Here is a 23,338-nt window from a genome sequence, read left to right as displayed (position 1 = left end):
TCCTCTTCCTCCTCCTGTTCATCCCCCTCCTCCCGGGCCTCCAAGGTGGAGAAAATAAACTCAAAGCAGAGCAACTCCGTGACTCCAATAAAACGCCCAAATACCTAGAGCCCGAGCGCGAGCGCGTGTGCCGGGCGGCGCGGGGCGCGGGAGGCGTGGATGGGGCGGCGGGCGGGCGGGCGGGGGACAATGAGCGCGTGAAGTTACCTGCCCGGCGGCGGCGGCGGCGGGGCCGGGAGCGGCGGAGCAGGCTGCGCGCTCGGCGCCGACGGGGGCGCGCCGCGCTTCGGGGAGAGTTGAGCGCTTTCCCCCCTCTTTTTTTTTTTTTTTTTTCTTCTTCTTTTTTTTTTTTCTCCTCTTCTTCTTAAACAAACCACAAACGGATGTGAGGGAAGGAAGGTGTTTCTTTTACTCCTGAGCCCAGACACCTCTCTCTGGTCCGTCTAAGCTTGTTTTGCTGAACACTTAAAAAAAAAAAAAAAAAAGAAAGAAAGAAAGAAAAAGGAGTTGCTTGATGTGAGAGTGAAATGGACGTGAGATTTTATCCGCCTCCAGCCCAGCCCGCCGCTGCGCCCGACGCGCCCTGTCTGGGACCTTCTCCCTGCCTGGACCCCTACTATTGCAACAAGGTGAACGCTCTGCTTTTGTTTCCGCCGGGGTCTGCCGCCGAGCCGGGCGGGGGGCGCGGGGCGGCGCGGCCGGCGGGTCGCGGAGCCCAGCCCGGGGCGCGCTCGTTCGCAGCCGCTCGAGCCTGCGAGCGCCTGGGGAGGAGTGCGGAGAAGCGCCGGGGCTTTCACCAGCCCCGCGGTAGTGCGGAAAGTGACACGATTTGCTCGGATTCTTTTCTGCCTGCTGTTCGCGACTCAGGACCCCTGCCTAGGTTTGCCTGGGGGCGTTTAAGAAAAATAAAGGCAAACCACGGAGTACTTTGGGGGTGTGTCTGGGGTCCCGGAATGGAGGCAGAGAGTAAGAGCATTCAGTTTATTTTCCAGTTTGCTCTTCTCCTCCCTCCCTCCCGCTCCCGGGCATCGCGGCCTCGTGGCCCAGCTTTCCTGCCTGGGATTAGTTGCTGCCGGGGAACCGCCGGGAGTCGGGGTGCAGGGGCCGGGGGTACACCTCCGCCCCCGCCAGGAAAATTGCTCCACAACTCTTGTTTCTCCAAACTATCCGGGCGGCCAAGCCTCCTGTTCGCACGCCAGGGCGCAGCGGGGCAGCGGGTTCACCGTTTGGGGCACGACCTGTTTATGGGGTGCGCGCGGGAATTGCAAGTTTGTTGGGCGATGGGCGGAAGCGCGATGTGCACTCCAACGCTGCCAAGTCGGCCTGGGGCTGGAGGCCGGGTCCCGGACTGGGCTGTACCGCCCGCTGTCCCCGGGTGCCAGGCCTCGGGGACCCAGAGCGAGGCTGGCGACGCCGGTGGCCCGGGGTGGGGACGCCGGCCGGGGCTGCTGCGAAGCGCGGCTCTGCCCGCGGATCCGACAGTTAGGGGAACGTAGGGAGGGAGTTACTCTCAGGGCGTCTCGAACCCACTGCCCGGAGAGGGAAGACGCGCTGGGACCCGGCTCCCAGTGCAGCCGCGGGGCGTCGGCGGTGCCCGCCTGGGGCTTGTTGGACGTGTCTAAGCAGTCCCGCCAAATGAACGTAGGCGGGGAGAACTGAGTTCTCTGATACTCCGGGCGGGCGGTTTAGACGCCGGATTCCTTTTTGGGTAGTAAGCCTGCCAGACATGGCCCCTGCGGGCACTGCCAACTCGATCCCGCGGAGAATTTCGCAGGAAAAAATCGTTGGGGTTCGCAACATTTGCCTTGTGGCGAGTCATCTTCAGTTCCCCCCCCCCCCTTTTACGTGATACAGAGGTATCTGGCGCGCTGCATCCTGAGCCCCGGGCTCAGCACCACGCGACCAACCGAGTCTCAGCCCCAGTCTTGGTCAGTCGGGACACACACACACACACAACACACCACACACAACACACCCACCACATACCGCACACACAGAGCTGTGAGTTAAGTGAACCACATACATCAGCCCCTAGAGAAGCGCCTTGATGCTATGTACAGTGTGAGACCCAGGAAAAGGGAAGCGCTGTGTGTCGCTGATGTTTCGGCAAGTTTGCAAAGAGGAATATCCAGTCTTGTGCAAGGCAGAAAGGCTTTTCATCACTCAGGGAGCCCTTTAGCTAGGGGTGAATTGGAAGGTACGTGGAACTTTGGGAACAGCAGAGGAGTTTGTGTGTTGCAGTTTGATTTTTTGTTGATAACATGGTTATTTTAGTCTAAAATCTGTTCTTCTCCTTTATAAGCAAGTATTATTTGTTTGTCAACGTTTTACTTTGCTTATAACACGACTACTCCTGCTAATACAAATAACAATAAAACAGCAGCCTGGTCTCGAAGTGTCAAGACTTATCCCACAGCCCTGACGGGAACCAAAAGGTCAGAACCATCTTGGCAATCAAAGTAGACAAATCTTATTAAATTTAACAGTGATTTTAGTCTCTAAAAAGAAGGTAATGACTTGGATACACATTTCACTTGTCATTCTTGAGATAGTAGGGTCAGATTTAATTTGAAAGTTAAATGCTTTGGAAAATCAGGAATTACTTCTATATATTAAATCATTTCCAATTAAGTGCTTTAAATAATTTTACTGGGCTGTGCCGTGAATTGAATAAATTAATTTAGAAAGTCTTCAGAATTTCTTTACTAGCTCATTGAAGTTCCTTTTAAGTCACACCATGTATGAAGGAACAAACTGTTCTTTTTAAATGCAAATTAGCCACCTTTTCTATGGACTGGTTGCAAGTCTGCTATTTAACTTATCCAGGGAATAATAGATTTTTAAAAATGCAAAGTCATAAGACATGCTTATAATAGATGGGAAAGACTTTATGTAAATGTTTCTCACAGGACACCTTCTCCTGCTCATCTCGGTGTAGCGGTCTATCAAATACATTTGTCACTGATCCCTGATTACATTAAGGGGGTTGGGGAGGTTTGCTAGGCCCCAGAAAGCCCAAGGTCTTGTGCTTTCTACTCTGTCGTGATAAGGGTTGGTACAGAATTTCTGTCCAAGTCAGCTCTTCCAGTTGTTTAGAATAGAGTCAACTGGCATTCACTTGTGATGACTCAAGTGGATTTGCTGGGATATGGAAGAAAGGAAGAAGTTTGGAAGATGTGCAGCAAGAAATCTGCATCTTCGTGTAGGAAAAACACGTTGCGTCAGACTTCCCCAAAGAGACAGGATTGTCAGGTCAACCTTGTCCTCTTCAGAGATGTGATGACCATGTAGTTTATTACAGGAAACACTTTATCAGGTTATTTGGTTTTAATTGAATAATAAGGGCATAAATTACTAATTTTAAACTTGTCAACAGTTTACTGTTTAAAGTTGGTTTGCTAAATCCCAAAAGAAACAGTATCGTGTGCTCCAGTATCATACAGTTGTAACCTGTAGCTTCCCAAGGATTTTCCACATCAGAAGAGACCCTTAGTGAGAAAATGAATACATTCTTCCTAGAGCTTTGCCATACTAAAATCTGACTGTTTTACTCTGCTGACACTTTCCAGCACCTCCCTGCTTTAGGGATAGCCAAAATACTACTTAGATTTCTCATTTAAATAAACTCCGGAGGAGGAATTTTTCAGGGAAACATTTTAATCTCCTATTGCTCTATTTATTGTCCCAGCCCATTACATTATGAACGTATCACTATGCAAACTGGCCTCCATTTTCACATAGCCCACTGAGAGAGAGAAGTGAGAACAATGCCAATGATGTTGGTTATGGCAACTGTGAGGGATCTCTTACACAAACAGCCAGAATGGATGGCATGTTGCTGTATATAGCTCAGCCTTGGAAACAGCAGTGTTGCACACAGACTGGACAGACACTTGGAAGCTGGAGATAACTGTGTTCACCTCTCGCAACTTGAAGCATGGTTGTATTCGACATTGAGAGAGATGGATACCATAGCTGAGTTTCATCTAATTAAGACTATTTTAAGTAACACTGCATCCCTTAACTGAACCGAATGTTACCAAAAAAATTGGATTAAATGAGCTCAGTAGTTCAATACAGCCCTATTTTTTGTTCTAGTTGAGAATGTCAGGTCATCAGTTTAGATATGTACCTACGGAGTAATAACAGTACCTTTCAGTTTTCTTAGTGCAGTGTCATTTCTAAAGATTGTTTTCACTGATTTGATGCTAAATTAGGACGAAGAAGTGGCATTTTTTCATTTTTACAATGATGTGATGTGTTCAGTTATTGCTCAGTATCTGCCCACATAAGGAGTAGTAATACAATTATGTTATGACATAGCTAATGACAGGCTGCTGACCCCTGCCAGCAGTGGGAGAGGAAATAATGGTCTTCACTGTTCTCAGTGGTTGCTTTTGTGGAATCATGTCCTGAATCTTTCTTGGCTTGATTAGAAACAGAGACGTCCAAAACAAATCCATGCTTAATACTAGTTATGTTCAGAGTAAAGAATCCTGGGCGTTTGGAATATTGGGCTTTTGTCATCGAAATAAGGCAGGACAGTGCATAATATTTCTATATCAACACAGGGGGAAGGACCTATTTGTGATGAACTCTGCTTTAAATGGCAGGGCAAGCATTAAACATTTGATAACTTTTAAGAAAAACAGGATTCATTGTCCTTTCTGCAGAATCTCCTCTGAGCTTATTTTTCGATACAGAGTGCATTATGTGTTGTATTTCAACGTGGTAAAACTCGTCACTTCTAAAATACAGGATCTGCAAGCACATTAAGACGGAGTCATGATTCCTCTTTTAATTAATAAATGTGAGGAAAAGGAGGTGGATGGGAGGAGAGAGGAAGGGGAGGGCCATATGCAATTTAGAGCATCATGCTTGGCTAGTCCTGCCTCCACCTCCGTAACTTCTAGGACTTCAGGAAATTCATAGTGGATACTTGGTACACCATTAGTGTAGTTCAGACTCCTACCTTGGGAGTTTCATTTAGTTGGCACCTTTCATCAGTTTTGAGGTCTTACATAGGCTTTAAATACATTTATAGGTAAGAAAGAGAATAAACTAAGGCATTATACAAAAATCTCAAGGTAGCTATCCTTAATTTGTGGAATATTTCAGTGCCACAAATTCCAGTTTAAGTGCCTATGCAAAAATTTATAGTTAAGAGCTTTGGTGACATCTGACGATATCTTTAACATAGCCTTTTCCTGTGAGGTTTAGTGTTTTCGCAGTTAATCACATATTTTAAACATATGGAATGATGATATTGAAGAGCATTTTGATATTTTGTTGACTTAGAGACTCTAAACTGATATTTAAATATTATCTGACAGTTTATTATAGGCTTTTTTTTTTTTTTTTAATGACTTGATTTTAAGGAGATGAAGAGCAGTGAGAAAAAAAAGTATGGCACTTGAACCTGGAAGAAGGAGGGAAATTACCAAGTTTAACAATGTCTTCCCTGGTAACAAAATTGGGTCTCAAATTTTGGTTTTGGTGTATAGGACTATATCTTGTGGTCATACTTTTTTTTTTTTTGCGATGTGCTCAGTTCATGAGAGGGATAGCTTAGAAATTTGGAAGAGCCAAAAAAAAAAAAGTTATTTAGCTGCTGAGGATGATTTATTCTAGTGCTTTCCAACCTTCTGCTAAGACACTAGAAAGTTGAAGAGACCCTGGGGATATTTCTCAACAACTGGTAATCCTTCTTTTCCTGGTTGAGGCCTGCCTTCACCATCAGGTGTATTTGTGGGCCCCCACCCCCACGTGTGTAGTACCCCCAGCTTTGGAACACCCTTGCCCTTGCTGTCTGCTCCTTGGTCTACGTCTGAACCTGGGAGGCCTGTGGCCTCTAGTCTGAATTCTCTGGCTCCCCTGCCGTGCAGTTTGCCCTTGCAGTCAGCTCCCTACGCCGCCACGCTCCATCTTGGACTCATGATGGATGTAACCTGACCCTATTTTCATTGGAATCTACCAGCTTTCAGGCCCATATTCACTTTTTAAAATTCAGAATTATTTTGTTCTCCTTCCCCCATCCTGAATCAATGGCTTAGAGGCATGTAGTAACAGCTTAAGAAAACATATGCAGAAGGGAAAAATACTTAAGACTGGTATTTCTAAGCTATCATAGTTGTGGTTTTTTTTTTTTTTTTTTTTAACATTTGATACACAGTGAATTTAGAGCGCAGAACAAACCCCCTGAACATCCTTTCTCAGTGAGAAAGCTTTATTTTGACTCCAAAAGAGATGAAAATGGGACTGTGATCTCCTGGTCTTTAGTTGTCATACAATATGTAGCCTATGAATTAGAATACTACTTATTCTCAGAGTAGAACTGCCCTGTAGGGTTTCCAAGGAGTGGCTGGTAGATTTGAACTGCCCACCTTTTGGCTAGCAGCTGACCTCTTAACTGCTGCACCACCAGGGCTCCAAAATAGACATAGATAACTAAAATGGGAATAGTTGTCCAATCAGAATTTATTGAACTAATCAAATTGAGATAACTTATCACTCTACATTTTAGCTACCTGAATGGGGATCCCAACATTTCTGGGAAATCGTAAGGTAGAAAGTTTTTCTTATGTTTCAATAAAAATGAAATGTAATTTTCTTGTGTTGAGTAAATGTTTATTAATAGTGATATTTTTCAAACATTATCAATTGTTGTTTGTTGAAGATAAAACTTACATTGTATGCAATCAAATCCAAGGATTTACAATTTAAACTTTTAGGAGAAAACAAGGATTGTAGCAAATTGTAGTTACTAATAAAACCAAACCCATTGCCGTGGAGTCCATTCCCACTCGTAGTGACTCTATAGGACAGAGTGGAACTGCTCCATAGAATTTCCAAGGAGCGCCTGGTGGATTTGAACTACTGACCTTTTGGTTAGCAGCCATAGCGCTTAACCACTGAGCCACCAGGGTTTCCATAGTTACTAATACACAGTTACAAGTTAATACTTAGTTACTGAAACTAATACTTAGTTACTAAGTTAATACTTAGTTACTAATACCTTAGAATGGTAGCTGTAGTTCTTGCCCACAAGAGGCTTTCAGTTAAAATGGTTTGAATGTTTGAATGCCCCCTTATTTATTAAAATTTGCATGTTTACATGAGGTGTTAGTTTTTGCTATTTTAGAGAGGCCTTCTTACCTTTCACTTATTTGCATGTTGAAATTATTAATGTGTTCTCAGTTGGTCTTTTTCTTTGGAGGGGCACTTTTCAGGACCAGATAGTCTGTGCTCCTCCGTGGCTGAGGGGACAGCACCGGGGAGTGAATTGTGTTCACTGGACTGTCCACTCTGAGACTGGAATGCCAGGATGATCCAGCTTACATCTGCCCCGATGAATTTGAGAAATTTCTGTTATAAACCATGCATGCCAAGTTCCATCCCGAAGAGCAATTTCTCATTAAAATCAGTTGAGTTATAAACTGCTTAGAAATGTGGTTTATAATGGAAGTGCCAACAGACTGTTAATTATAGCAGTTCTTCCATAATACTTTGAGACATGGAATTCACATTAACCTGAATGAGCTTTTCCTGGTTATAGCGTGTTTCTCCCTACAGCATTCATTTTGAAAATGGGAACATTATATTGTTCTGTGCTCGGATGTTTATTGCGCAGCAGAAAAGACCAGAGGGAGAGAGAATGCCAGAAAGAAATGTCCTGCTTTCTCATGAAAACCAAAAAAACCAAACCTACTGCCTTCTAGTAGATCCCGACCCGTATCAACACTATAGGACAGAGTAGGACTGCCCCATAGGGTTTCCGAGGCTGTAAATCTTTACTGAAGCAGACTGCCACATCTTTCTCCCGCTCCCAGAGCGTTTTAGTTTGATTTATGGCAAGTTTCCCTTACTTGATTAAAAAATGTAAAGTTAACTTTAAAGAGCTGTTTTCAGATTTCCATTATACTCATGAAAAATAACCATTGATATAAGTTTATAGTACCAAAGGTCTTGAGACCATGTCACTACTAATGCTTTTGCATTGGTCCCTTTGTCACTCTGGAGTTTTAAATGGTCGGCTCTAACCAGGTATTTATTGTTTTTCATTCCTGAGTTATATGCTTTTATAAAATTGTCCTGAAAGAATGCCCAATTAAACCAAGTCTTGGTTGGTAAGGAGTCTTGCTTGTGGCCGAGAAAATAAAGTGTATTTTGAGTTACCAAGTGGTCTTGCAAGTTGTTCGTATCTAATTCAGATTAGTAACAATGTCAGCTTCAGTATAATATACCTTTTGATCGAAGAAATCTTTGACGCTCCTTTGCGTATGTGTGTGTATGTCTATGTTTCTCATGGTTCTGGGCATATTTCTGGCCATACATGCATGAGAATTTATCATAAGTGGCAGAACACACCAATGTGTACAGTAACAACAAAGGAATTCAGCATGGCTAATACAAATGCCTGATTCCCATTCCTTTTTAAGAAACTGCCAAATATCATGAGAAGAGGTGTTTTCAGAATGCTAGGGTTTTTACTAGCCATATTATTATATAATAAGACTAAACGACCAGATCTTTTTGAGGAAAACTCATCCTCCTGAAGAAAAGACCTTTTTTTTTTTTTTTTTTTTTGGTGACTGTAAAAGATGAGTGTGCCCTTAAACCTGTGTTGATTTACTCCCTAAGCAAAGTAAACAGATCCAGGAAAGGATATGATCCCCCCTTCCCCTCCGCTGCCCGTTCACTTTAGACAGCCTGACTTCATTCTATAGCTGGTAAGAGCTCTGACGCTAAGACCTTTACTCCGTCTGTGTCCTGAGCTTTCATGTATTCAGTAAAGAAAAAAATAAATGGTATTTGTATCAAGGAAGCCTTACGAGAATAAGGAGTCAACAGGTAGATTATTTTGAAATCCTGTGGTGAAAGTTGTCCAGAAACTCAAAGAATGGTGCACCTTAGCAAAATGTCGTACACTCAGCCCATTTCTTCTATTTCTGCTACCCAGGTGGAATGGATGTGTTTTTTTGAAGTTGTAGACTAGTTATTCCTTTAGGAAGAGAGAGAAAGGGATGACCTTTTTGGCAGATCAGAGATGACTTTGAGTAAATGGGGTGTGTGGCAGTACAGTCCATCAAAGCTCCTCATCCTTCCCGTAGTGGTCCACCTCCCTCCTCCAGGCACAGGGCCTCTTTTTGAGAGTCAGAGCACCTAACTAGAGATGCTGTTGATGGGAACATAGTCTAGTGTGCATTGTTAAAAATAAAATAAAAGTTGAGCATAATTGCTAAAGAGGGAAATACTCTCCTTGTAGATTCTGACTTAAGTAAAACAAATTTGCCTCTCCGTTGTTGTTGCTAGCTGCCACTGACTGTGGCTCAGACTCATGGCAACCCCCAAGTGATGGAGACACCATGGACAACAGGACGAAACACTGCCCAGTCCTGTGCCGTGCCCATAATCAGTTTTGGATCAAACCGTTGAGATCCATAGGGTTTTCGCTGGCAGCCATATTGTCAGGCTGCTCATCCTAAAGTCCGCTGAAACCTGTTCAGCATCGTAACACCAGCACCAGCTGAGGGGCAGGTGGCAGCTTTGCATGAGGTGCATTGGCCAGGAATTGAACGGGGGTTCCCACATGGAAGGAGAATTCCGTCACTGAGTCTTCACTGTCTCATTGCTTCTCTGTACCTTCCTCTGATATATGGGTAAGACATGCAGAATATAATGTGGAAGATTAATTAATGGATGGGCCAACTGGGTCTAAAGATAGTCCAATTACTTTGAAAGAGTATCTATGTGCTGCCTTATTTCCTTAAGTCTTTTAACTCAATTAAATGGTTAATTAAAAAATGATAGCTAAAGTGTTATATGCATTGGCATTTTCATACCATTGGAAAACCCACTTCTTCCTTTCTATGCCACTGTGCCTCAGCTTATAATGCCAGCAACAACTTCATAAAGAGAAATGTTCGTTGTAAAGAGGCAGGATAACCTTTCAACAAAAAGTATATTTTATCATTTGGCAGATGCAGTCATGAACATTAATCATAGAAACCTGCAGATAGTAGAAGCTTAATATCAAAGCTAATGATTTATTTTATGTTAATGACTTTCTGCCAGGGCATAAAAGACCGTTCATAATGGACTCTCGGTGCTGTGTTCAGCTACTAAGGCTAATGGCATAACCTTTCCTTTCCCCAAAATTAAGCTTTTTGAAGTAAACTTTGCTGTTATTTTTCATGGTAACTTTCCCAAATTTACTGCAAAAACTAATCTTTTAAGAACTACTTTAAAAAAAGGGGAGGGGGGAAGAAAAATCCCAAAGCACACGCTCCAGTTCAGGAACCGGTTTACGTAACTGTGGAAGGAAGCATGTGTGCTCATATTCATGAACTTACAACGCTAAATAATTTTTACATCAGCCGTCAGTGACACGGTCTGCCTTTTGAGATTCCACTCCTCTAAGTCTGCCCCAGAGCAGAACGTGTTTTCAGAGATTACCAACCAATAATTAGCTAAGTGCTAGTAAAACATGGAGTTTTTCACTGGGAAGTTCTAAAAATCATGTTTATAATTAGTTATAACCAACATTATATTTCAGTAAGAGATAATTTGCCCACTAAAGTTCACGTAATGTGCTAATCATGTCTAGTGGTTAATAAAGGCCTCCGATCTCACTCCCCTGATGGCTATAAAAGGCTATTATATTCATGGCAGCAGTTCAGGTACAGCTGCTGGGTGTTAATAATGCATCGTTGTACCCCTCATCAACACAGCAAAGGTCAGCGCCCCTAAGCACCTAAACCGCCTTGGCTCTTTCCAAAATATTTATTAACACCTGAAAAGCCTATCTTTTCATTCTCTTTAGCCTCCAGTTAATTCCACCGAAAGCTACTTGTGTGATAAAGGTTTTGTAACCTAAACTAGGTTATAGAAGAGATTAAAATATATTCATACTAACCGTCTCCCATAAACATGTTTTTATTTCCACAGTCATTGACTGAATTAGTGTAGGGTTGTTCTAGCCACAAGTCTCCCCCCTCCCCCTTTGTTTTTATTTTGAAGTAGGTAAGTTCCGGAGCGAGAATATTACCAGATTTTACGTGTTATTTAAGGAGCTATTCAGAAGAAAAACAACTTTTCAATTAAAGTAAACAGAAGGGATGGAGCGAGAAAGGAAAGGGCTATTTAACATCTGAATAGGCAGAAAGGAATTGGCTTAGTTTATGGATCTGGTACAGTAGTGAAATATTATTTTCTTAATTGTTCTTTTGGCATAGGAAAGCAATCATAGTAAAAGCTTCTTAAGCCATATTTTGTGCACACAAAGAACATATTCACGTGGGATTTCCATTTTGCTAGAAAATCAGGCAAATCAATAAGCCAGCACTGATCTGCATTAAAATTAGGTAGACAACAATTTATAGGCATAGTGACAGTGGAGTTGTCTTGATTCCCTGGGTGAGTGTTTAAGATAATCCTTGCTTTTGTGCCCTCAGAGAGAAGCCAAAATGTTCAGTGAACAAGATCTCATTTTCTCATCTTGTGTTATTGTCTTCTGTTTTCTCTTACTCATTCTGGTAACCTTGTGTGTGTGTGTGTGTGTGTGTGTGTGCGCGTGTTTCCCTTTATGTTTTGGAAACCTTACATGTTTTAAAGAGGAGAAAAAGAAATGAAAGTCAACTCTGTTTCCATCACCAAGAGAAACGCAGAAGGAGAAGCAGCGGGAGGAGCTTCTATTTGTGCAGTGCATAACGTACTACGGTGCATTTGTCATGCTTTAAATATATAATGGAGACAATAAAATATGTACAGGCACAGTCGTGATCTATGAAGTCTCTGGCTCCAGTGCCATTGTTTGTACTCTCTATGGTTGTCATACATTGTTCTTTGCACATCATACCCTTAGAGCAGACTTGACACAATTTCTAGCTTTCAGCCCTGCACCGTTTTCCTTGCACAGTGTACATGAGTTTGACAGGGTGTGCTGAGGACAACCCTGGCAAGCAATTGATATTTTGAAGTGGCAAGTGTTTCAGCAGCTGCCTGCTTGCAAAAAAGGAATGATAAGATATACTGTATTGTTAGTTTCAGGGAAAGCATTAAGGTTTAAGCTCTGTAAAAATGTACACATTATTCGCCAGTGGTGAAGCAAGTCTTTTATGCTTCTTAGAGCTTAGCTCGCAGGCTGATGTGAACTAGAATGACATTGGTCAGTAAATGAATGGGAGTACTTTGAATTTGAACTGCTGCCAATTTTGCACCAACAAAGGGACTGACAAAGGAAAGATTGTATGTGAAATGCAAAGCACAAGCAATGTTTGTGGGGGCGGGACAAGGGAAGGAGTGAGAGAGAAACCCACACAAGAGAGTATTCTTTAACACATGCTTGTCATGATACCAAATAGTTAAAATAGCCATTTTTCATGGCTCATCAACTACACACCTAAGCTATTTCATCTAATATGCTTTGGGAAACCTGTTGTATACATACATACTGGCTTGTAGAATATGTTCATGTGGAATCTAGAGTGTTTTTCTAAATATCACACTGTGCCCTGAAGGCCTGTTGGCAGAATATCAGAGTTGCCCACTGCTGGAGTCCCCAGCTCTCTATCTGGTAGTGGGAGATTGTAGTTGAATCAGTTCTGGCACTTTCCGTGTGTAACGTTCATTAGTAAGGCAATTTGTCATGACTGTAATGGTCAGGATGCGTCTGCTGTCTCAGGTACAGAGCACGATAAGTCAGAAGACAAATATTTCAATATCTGATAGTATTAACTCGTTTCAAATTTGTCCTCCAAGGTTAGTTGCTCAAAACAGACACAGCAGCAGATTAACAAGCCTGCTCTATTCAATTTTAGTGGGCCCTGTTTTTGTGGATTTATGACTTTAAAGCACACTAATATGCTATTATGAAGGGCACAGTCTCTGATTATGTGTTCAACAGAAACTAAGTTATGAGCAGAGTACCCTTCTGGGTTCATCTGGAAAGAATTTATGGGCATAATATTTTCTATAGAGCTCCATAAATTGCAAGGAGTGACGCGGACAGTATTTCTAACATGCTAAATATCCTCCTTATGATTAAAAAAAAAGTCACAGTCCTATTGGTTTATAAACTGGTCGGCCACTTTCCAAGTTAGTTCAGAGATCCAGTCCATTTGAAGAGTTTGAAAATCCTAGTGAAAAGCTTCAGAATGAATTAACCACGTCCCGTTTTGCCCAGTAAACCCCTTCGTGAGATCATTGTTTATTGTTCTAGATGGGAGAAGTTAAAAAGATTCCCCGAGTTTGAAAGGTTAGAATTTTTTCCATAGCTCATATTTTCTAGGTATTACATCACATGGCATGCCATACAAAATCATTCTGACACATTTTCATTGTTAATGAAAGGCCTTCAAAATTCAGACCATAATGATTTCTTAGAAACTGAACCCAATCTTGATTAAAAAAAAAAAATTCGCTCTTGCTAGTAACAAAAGCTGTTACTGTTTAAGTTCCTGTTCAGCGGTTAGTTGGTACGCTTCACTGAGTGTTGTCAAAAAGGCTTTCCTCGTGATTGACAAGCCGGCAGGAATGTGAATGGAGATTTTAATTGCGTATCATGTGTGCATATCAGAGTGAGTGAATTCAGGACTCTGCTTAGCTCCATATCTCTGCAGGTCAGCCGTGCCAAAAAATGTTCTTTTATGCGCAGTTTTTCCAAAAAAGAGAAAGGTGTACATGTATTGAAGCCATTCTTTACTCATTTCTGAAGTGAAACACTTGTGTTCCCTTCGCTGTGGAGTTTGAAAGTAGAACAAAAATCCACTCTGAGTTTTCTTTCTCTTACTCTTTGCACTTAGAACACACTTGGATGATGTACATTCTTTTCAGTTGCAAGTTGGGAAAAGTCTGCCAGAACATATTTTTCTTATGGCACTTGCTATACGACGTGTGTTTATCTTTCTCCCCACCCCCCCCGCAACCCAAAGAGTACTTTGAAAAGAAAAAAGAAAAAAATCTAAGCCAGTGGAAAACTTTACTGAGGTCAATTGCCTTTTCAATAACTTGCAGCCTTTAGAGAAGGATTGGGGGATGGGTGGGTAGAGAAGAAAGGATATTTTTCTGAGCCTTAGGAGGGTTCATAAAAGTGTATCTGAACCCTTTTAGCAGGAACACGGTGCTTATTATAAAATGACATTAACAAATGTACGAATGTTCATTTCTTAGAAAAGCAGCTTTTTAGTTGAAAACTTAAAGGTCAAAGATTCACTGCTGATATCATTTCTTTGCCAAAATGCAGTGTGGTGATAGACCATTTATTTTATTGAGATGCCGAAACCCAATACATGTGAGATTTTCAAAGTGGAGCAAAATTTTCTGTGTAAGGTAACTTCAACTACAATAACTCTAGACTCATCAAGAACTTTTTGATCTAAGAGCAGAAAAGAAAGCATTCGTAACAAATATGCTGTATCTAATTTGTCATTTTGTGTAATGTGAAAATTTGGCACCTGGTTTGTAAATTTAACACAGAGCAACTTTTTAAAGTCATTTTGAGTAGGTGAAAAAAAGATTAGCGCCAGGGTCCTTTTAAATATCACCATGGTAATAAGTATGGTAACGTTGAAAAGATGGTGACTTTATAGCCTTAGGGTATCCCATGGGGACTTAACTTTCTTCTGGTCTCTAATATGTTATCTCAACACATTTTGGGACACGTGGAATTGCAGGCCGATGATTCAGTTCTTACTGTGGTCTGCAGTACAGGGTGATTGCTCCATGAAGACATTACTGTACCTTTAAAATACTGAAGAAAAAAAAATCTATTTTATTAAAAAAATTTAGCTTTATGTGTGGGGTGACATCTTTCTAAAGATATGGAAGACGATTTTGTGCTTTATACTGAGAGCTCAGGCAAAGAAAAATCTATTTACAAAATGAAAAAAGTGCCCAGCTGAACGCATTTCACTTTTAAAGGTGATATTCTGGTAATGAGCTTTATCAAGCAGAGAACATTTCAGTAAAAAGATTAACGTAGTTCCTATTTCAGTGGCCTGGCTGAAGGCTGTGTCACTGTTTCCATTAGAACTTCTTGTTTTCAGGTAGTTCTGATGCAGTCCCCCATACAAACATTGGTACAGGGTGGAGTGAGAATATTTTAGCTTAAGATGTAGACTTTTAAAATTTGGAACCCACTTCTAAAGAAGCTTTGAGCTTTGTTTATAAGGCATACTTAATTCATTTTTAGAAACTGAAAGGCCTTTACTGAACACGAACTCTGTGCAAAGCCTTCTGCTGAGTGATAAGGGGGACAGAGAGAGGCATAGAGGATGCGTGAGATGACCTACCCCCAAGGGGCTGATCAAGAGAGGAACACACATAACTGTAATACAGCTATAGTATAATTGATGTGATATGATGTCAGTGAGCCTGGGGATATGGAAGAGAAGGTGTGAACTGAAGTAGGGGAAATCCCGGTGGCTTCCTAGAGGAGGTCACATTTCTTTTGTCCTGAAAAATTGGTCAGTGAGGAAGGGGGAAGTTATTTTTATATTTTTTTATTTTAGACTTCCTGCCTCTTCTCAAAAAAAGATGTAAAGCAACATAAAAGAAGCAGCACATATACAGTATTAATGCAAACCATGATAGCCAGGAAATAAAGACAAGCATATTTCTTAGCCTAGGTATGGTCTCTAGAATTCAACATTAAATTTGGCTCTTACTCCCTCACGGTCACAGCAAAAACGGAAACACATCGAGTGGCAGGATTCTGATTATCTGAGAAAGATGAATGCTAATTACTCCTGAGTAAAAAATTTTCCAAGGAGCCCTGGTGGCTCAGTGGTTAAGTGCTCAGCTACTAACTGAAAGGTTGGTGGTTCGAACCTGCCCAGCAGCTCCGTAGGAGAAAAATCTGCTCCTGTAAAGATTGCAGCCTAGGAAACCCTATGGGGCAGTTCTCTTCTGCTCACATGGGGTCTCTAGGAGTTGAAATCGACTCACCTGCAGTACCTAACAATGACAGCAAACAGGTTTTCCTCTGCTGAACATCTGTAAGACATAAACTGAGGGAACATGCGGAGGTGGGACATCACAGGCTGTCCAAGGAGTAATCGGATATGGATGGTTTACGAGGTCCCTGGGTTGTGAGTGAGGAATCTGTAGTGGGAAGTGGGGCCAGAACAAGGATAGTGCTGGCGGAGGGAGAACCATGGGCAGGGTGAAAACACGGGGAATAACAAGACCAGAGACGAGGCCTGTGCTTTGGGAAGATGACCAGTGTGGCATCGTAGAGGACAGGCTGGGGGAACTGAGTCTACTTCCACTCTGCTTAGAAAGTCAGCCATTGAAAACCCTGTGGAGCACAGTTCCACTCTGACATACGTTGGGCCGCCATGAGTCAGGGTCAACTGGACGGCAACTGGTTTGGTTGGGGGAACTTGGGGGTGGAATTTAAATTGCTTCTTGTAAGTGGGCTAATGTTTAACCCTAATAAGAGTGTACCAGAAGGCACTAACTGGGGAAACTGCATCAGAAAATGAATGATCAGGTATTGATATGTTTTTCAATGACTACAAATTATAGATGGATGATGAACTGTTGGAGGTCGAGTTAGAGTAGAATCTGACTTCGTAAAGTAAAGCACACTACAGTTTTATAGTCCACCTTCAAATTCCTTTTTTAATCGAGAAGCCGAGTCATTATCAATATTATATGCTATGTGTATAATTTTAGAAGTACATATCCTGGGTTAATTTACAGTCTGTTCTAATTGTGATGTACTTTTTACCAAAGTTTCCAATGATTGCCTTCTTGAAGTTTCTTGCTGCATGGTACTTATGCACAAAATTATTAGTAAACTTGGGGGAAAAACAAGCGTCCAGACTTATTCAGAAACCTCTGTCAGCACTTTCCAAGGCATCTTAAAATCCCCAAGTATCCACATAACGAAGTTTTCGGATTCTTTACTGAAGTGTCCTAATGAGTGGGAGGGAATTTCAACCTGCGAGTCTGGCCCTGGAACCCAGAAGTGCCTACTACAGTCTAGGTAAGTCTTAGAAGGCTAGCATTTTATCTTTAAGAAATAGGTGGCTTCTGTATTATACTCGATAGCACACACATTTCTGTTTTAGTATAAAAACAATACTTTAAATCACTTACGCTGGAGTCAGCTCTATGTTCCAGGAAGATATTCCATGTTATTCTATAGTTCTACTGCCTCAGTGTATTGCCCTTGGCCCTGGGGGTATGAGTTTGAGAAGTATGAGGTGACACAGTGGTCTTCTGTATTATTATTATTAAGAAATAGATTGGAGGCCTTGAAGGAATTCCATTAGTTCTCTCACATAGAACGGAATATTTTGCTCACCATAATTCTCTTTCTGATTTTCACTAATTCTTTACTTCCGAAAGAAAGCTTAACAAAAATACTCCATCTTAGCCTAAAATGAAAGCCTGTTTAGCTTGGGCTCAATAATTGCTGGTGCTGTGGACATAACTACATCATGCGTTGAAGAGAGATGAGGGAGGAGGAAATCAAATATTCTATTTGTAGGTGGAAGAGAAAAATCCCCCAGTTACTGGCAAAAAGTGATGATGCTTAGTGATGGAGGGAGGTAGTCAGGAGTGGTGCTATGTTGTTAGGAGTCAGTATGGAACCTAATCTGAAAAGAATTTGGGAAAATCCACGAAAAGGAAAGGAGCATGAAGAAACCGAATGGTTACAGTGATGGTTTCAGGGTGGGCTAGGGTAAGGTACGCTTACAGAGCAAAGTCTACAACAAAACAAATGGCCGAAGCGTGGATTCCTCTCTTCTTCTCTCCCTCCCTCCTCCTCTCTTCTCACCATCAGCAGGTATTATTTGTGAGGTGGTTGACACTGTTTTCCAGAGTCCTTTGAACTTACTTGCTTAGGTTGCTGTTTCACTGACACTTTCCCAGCTACACCCTTGCCTTCTTGCAATGGGCTTCTCCCTTCTCCATCATCGGTATGACACACCTTCCTGAACAGAACTGTCTTGGAAATACAATAGTTCTGGGTAGGCACGGTGACACGCATAGATTTAGGTGTGTGTTTGGAAGATTTCCAAAGAAATGCCCGTCTACTTGAGGTCCGTAGTGCACCATTAAAGCAGAGTTTTGTTTTTGTTTTTCTTTCACCTCATTTGATACCTTAACCCATTTCTGAAATGAGTTCTTTGTAAATAGCCACATGTAAATAATGGATATTCCCTCTTATGGCAGGAATGTGTTTTTTTTTTTTTCTTCTAGAAACTCACTTTAGATAGATGAGCATTTTAGCTTTTGCATTTACCCAAATCTAGGAGCTTTGCTCATACTTAGCATCTTTTGGAAGTTTCCTATGAAATGGTTGACCAGGGCAATTGTCCATATGTCTGCAGTTTGCGTACATTTAGTCCCAAGATTCCACAAAATGAAACAAAAAATTAAGGAGAAGCAGCAGATATTTTATATCTGATTCCACAGCCTATTTCTCTATGGGCTTTAGAGTGCAGTCTACAGAGTTATAGACACGGCTTCCAGTGGTATGACATTTGTAAATATTGGTTGACTTATTCATGAAGTATTTTTTGAGTAGTTGCTTGGTGCCAGGAACTGTGCCAAGTGGTGGGGATAGAAAAAGAAAAACATCTGTGTACTTAACAGAGGTAATAATCTTAGGTAGGATGTAAATGACCGTATTAATATAAGATGGGAGAACTGAGATCAAACCGAGGATTTTAATATTTGACCTAAAATGCTATGAGTGGCAAGCTCTGAATGTCCTTGTGTACCTTCCTGCATGCACCTGGTCTGGTGCTTTTCCTTCCCTTTTGTCTGGATGATCTGGCTGAGAGTAGGACCAGCATGCCTGTGCTTTCTCAAGTCTTGCTGTAAGAGCAACTGCTAGCCTGTGGAATATGGCAATTTGGTAACCTCATCCAATAGTAATTGTTTACGAAGTAGCCAATGGAATGAACTTTTTTTCTTCCATTGAAATTCTGATCTTGCAAATACTTAAATTTTCGGAAAGTTCAACTAGATAGCATTTGGAAATAAAAGACTGGAGATTCTGCTTCACTTTTTTTTTTTTTTTTAAATGCTTGGGCAGGCTGAAATTGGTTGCTTCACATTATTCTATATCATTTTCTTATATTTGAGGATAGGGAAAATTTTAGATTGGCAACATCATCAGTGCTCATTTTGTTCCGGTTCATCATAATGGATTTCAAAAGGTAAACACCACTGTGTATTTTTCAATTATTTTCTGACAAATACTGCATATGCTGGGAGTCATTGCAGAAATTGCTTACAAAATAGTTCTGTGCATCTCAGATTTTCTGACCATCTTATTCATTACCCTAATATGGTATGGAAGCGAGCCACAATTACACTTTCACAATTACTTTATTATGTGGGCTGAAATATACTCCTGAAGCTCTTATTACCTTTTCCATTCCCCATTTGCACAGCCCTTTGGATGCCTGTCAGCAGCCCTTGCTCAGGACAATCAGCCATTCTTAGCATGTTGTGTTTAAATTCGGAGCACTACAAATAGAAAGCACCTCTTTCCCCTGGTGATGAATTTTTAATGTTCAAGCATTTGTAATAATTCAAAGGACTTCATTATAACAGCTTGCAGAATTAGGTCCATGGTTTTTTGGATGCTGGATATTTATTTGTGATCTTTGTCAAAGAGAAGAAAAATTAACACAGACCAACACTGAGAGTGTCTGTTTGTGTCTGCAGGCACCTGAGAAGAATGACATCACCCAGAGTTAGGGCTCCTTCTCCCTGAAAGAGGATAATTACGATTTTCTACCTCAGATAATTCAAGCAAATACTCCCCTTTTTTCGATAATTGCCTTAATGGGAAAATCATCTTCATTCCACTCCATGTCTTTAAATGGAAACATGGAATACCATATAGGCAAATATGGAAGACGTTTACCTTTAATGATAAAATCAAGAGCTTTACTTCCACATTACAAAGAGAACTGTTCTCCTTTAAGAAAAAGCCAGTTCTTAGGGTCCTTGAGAGTCTTCCAAGAAGAGATTTGAGAGCCATATGGTACAGTCTGTTACCCTCTTTCATGAAGTTTTTCTTTACCATTTTATTTCACTCCCAGACTATACTTACGTGAGGATAATTACATCTTAGGCTAGCTCTTATAAAGTTATCACATTTAAAATATAAATAATAGGAGATAGTTAAAATATAATCACCTTGTGTGTTTCCTGCTGTCAAATGCCAACATAGAGCACTTCCCCTTGGAAAATTTAGACATATTTGAGCCAAATGCTAATGCCCTAAGGGTATGTGTATTCATATAAGTCTATAATGTCAAATACGCAGAAATATTCAGATAATTGATTGCATACTTCCGGTTTATTCAAAGTGCTTGACTTTATCAGTTTACTTGTTGAAACACGATCAGGATTCATTTATTTGGTACGAAACCATTTGATGTCTGTCTTTCAGGTAACCTCTTCTGATGATTAATAATGACAAAAAATAGATCCGTTAACTAGCCCTCCTTGTACCTTGGTGTGGTAGAAGTGGAGGTGGAATTCCAGGATCTGGCTGTTAATAACAGAACTAACCACATGATCCAGGGCAAATTACTTAATCCTCAACTTTCTCTTCTCTAAAAGGAGGGGGTTGATCTCCGCTCAGGTACTTTCCAGCCCAAAGAGTCAAAGGTGTTTATGGGTTTGTTCAGTAGTAAACTCCGGCATATCAAGAGGTTCTGAGACTAAAAGTGACCAGCTTTTAACGTGGTCTCTATTGCAGAGACCATGTTTAAAACCTTGATGCTGTTGTCATTTACCACATACAACTAGGAAAGACACAGATGCCTCCTCCATAATTCAATCAGCTTAACGACTAAAAGGTACCATAAAGTCGATTTTCAAGGAGTGTAACTAAACAGTGCAGACATTGAACATGGTTTTAACTAGATCCACGGTACATCTTAACAGAAAGAATGTTTGTTTTTAAACTGAGGTGTAGATAGATGGATGGATGGTTGGATAGATAGATAGCTGCCATTGAATTAACTCAGACTCATGGAGACCTTGTGTATAGTAGAACAAAAAGTTGCCCACTTCTACATCATCCTTACAATTGCCAGTATGTTCGAGTCCGTTGTTTCGGCTATTGTGCCAGTCCATCTCACCAGAGGTCTCCCTTGGCCCCATTGACCCTCCCTGTCACCAAACATGATGTTCTCTTCCAGCAACTGATCCTTCCTGATGATGTGTTCAAAGCAACAGAGTCAGACCATGTTAGACTACTAACTGTTGTGATCCAAGCTGAGGATTAAGTAACTTGCCCTACGTCATGTGGTTAGTTCCAGACTTAACATCCAGATCCTGGAATTCCACTTCCATTCCTATCACACCAATAAAACTGAGGTATGCAATCAATTATCTGGATAAGGTTTTCATTGGCTAATTTTCAGAAGTGTATTGCCAGGCCTTTCTTCCTAGTCTGTTTTAGTCTGGAAGCACCCCTGAAACTTGTCCACATGGGTGACTTTACTGGTATTTTAGATACTGGTGGTATAGCTCCCAGCATCACAGCAACGTGCAAGCCAACACAGTATGACAAACTGACAGATGGGTGGTAGAATTGAAGTATACCTGATCCATTTTGGTTGAAAGGCAAATTGATTTTCTTTTTAAAGTAGCAAATGATAAAATGCTTCTCCAAGGTTTCAGCATACTCTTAGGACAAATCACAGTAACATAAGTTAGGTAAGGAGTCTGAGGATCATAAATCAAGAAGCTGCAGGCAGACAGGTGGTCAGAGGCCCAGAGAGCTGGGGAGAACCCATGGATTTCACTCAGCCTTAAGGAACAAGCCAAGCAAACCACCATACCCAGCCAGGACTCTTGAGCAACAGAAACCATTTCCTGCCCCACTGGTAGGTTTAACATCATCATCTAGAATTCTTACCTTGCTGAAACCAATCCTAGTGTTGCTGATGCAGGCAACTTGGAAGGCCTTGTTTTAAGTGGAGATTGTGTAGGCTTTTGAGGTGGACCTACTATAATGCCAGCAGGACTCAAGAGGCAGAGTTCCTAAGTCAAGAAGTTTTTGGTTAAAAAAAAAAAAAAAAAAAGTTTGTATTTGAAAAATAGGAAGTTTAGTGAGAATGCCATCAAAGAGAAAAAAGATTTTTAGTGCTGGCTTTCCAGTCAGTCATTCTTAACCTTTTTGGTTTACAATGCACAAGCAAATATTTTAGAATTTCTGGCACTGTACTTAAAGGAATTAAAAGATCAATACCTTAAAAACAAAGTTTCAGGAAATTGAGAAAGGAATTTTCCACAGCCATCTTACTATTTACTAGCTCAGCCTCAGTGCTGTTAGAATCAGCTGCCACACTCTCTCGTCACAAGGCCACATTTTTGGAGGCTCCAGGAGCTGCCCTTTTTCTTGAACTTTGCCTCATGGTCCCTCTTATACCCTTCGCTGTTCCTGCAACAAGGTTGACCACATTTGTCCTGGGTGCGTCACTTGATGTACGCCCTTCTGTGCTTGCCCTGACCAGATAGTGTGCCATAAGTATTTTATCTCTGTTTTTTTTTTTTTAAGTAGAAATAAATTTTACCCTTTGATCAAAATTTAGAGGCCTGCTACGACAGCGTTGAAAAACAATGGTGTGCATTGACAAACTGGTTTGGCAGTCACTAGTTGAAGCAGTGAAAGAACCCTGGTGGTGCAGTGGTTAAGTGCTCAGCTAACTGAAAGGCCGGTGGCACAAACCCATGAGCTGCTCTGTGGGAGAAAGATGTGGCAGTCTGTTTCCCTAAAGACTACAGACTTGGAAACCCTATGGGGTAGTTGTGCTCTGTCCTATAGGGTCACTATGAGTTGGAATCGACTTGATGGCAATGGGTTAGTTGAAGCAGAAGGAGGGCCTGAGTGGCACAGATGGTTAAGCACTTGACCACTAACTAAAGAGTTGGAAGTTCAAATGTACCCAGAGGCCCCTTGGAAGAAAGACCTGGCAATCTACTTCCAAAAAATCAGCCATTGAAAACCCTAAGGAGCACAGTTCTACTCTCTGACACAAATGGGGTCATCATGAGTTGTTTTAGTTGAAGTAGCACAAAAAATAACCTTTATGCTTACAAGACATGAAAATAATATATTGAAATTATATGTGGATAAAGCATAATATTTGCATGCTTTAAAATTTTTCAGTTTATTTCCCGTTCCTTGACCAACCCCTGAAGCTTTTCAGTTGCTCAAAATCACTCGAGTGCTAATTGTTCCAAGGAGCAGCTGGTGGATTCAAACTGCCAAACTTTTGGTTAGCAGCCAAGCTCTGAACCGCTGCACCACCAGGGCCCACCTGAGTCCTACGGATGGATTTCCCAGGAG

At 41.4% G+C, this 23,338-nt stretch overlaps 1 protein-coding gene across 1 annotated transcript in view; it reads left to right on the top strand.

Moving 5' to 3' along the window:
- Nucleotides 1–381: 381 nt before the first annotated feature.
- TOX (thymocyte selection associated high mobility group box) overlaps nt 382–23,338 on the top strand; it is a 367,991-nt gene continuing 345,034 nt past the window's right edge. The window contains exon 1 of the mRNA XM_003408320.4: nt 382–629. Coding sequence (XP_003408368.1) covers nt 528–629 — 102 coding nt within the window. The 5' untranslated portion in view covers nt 382–527. The remainder of the gene's footprint in view (nt 630–23,338) is intronic.

Source organism: Loxodonta africana, chromosome 14 (assembly GCF_030014295.1).
Source record: "Loxodonta africana isolate mLoxAfr1 chromosome 14, mLoxAfr1.hap2, whole genome shotgun sequence".
NCBI lineage: Eukaryota > Metazoa > Chordata > Mammalia > Proboscidea > Elephantidae > Loxodonta > Loxodonta africana.
This window is presented reverse-complemented; position numbering and strand designations above follow the sequence as displayed.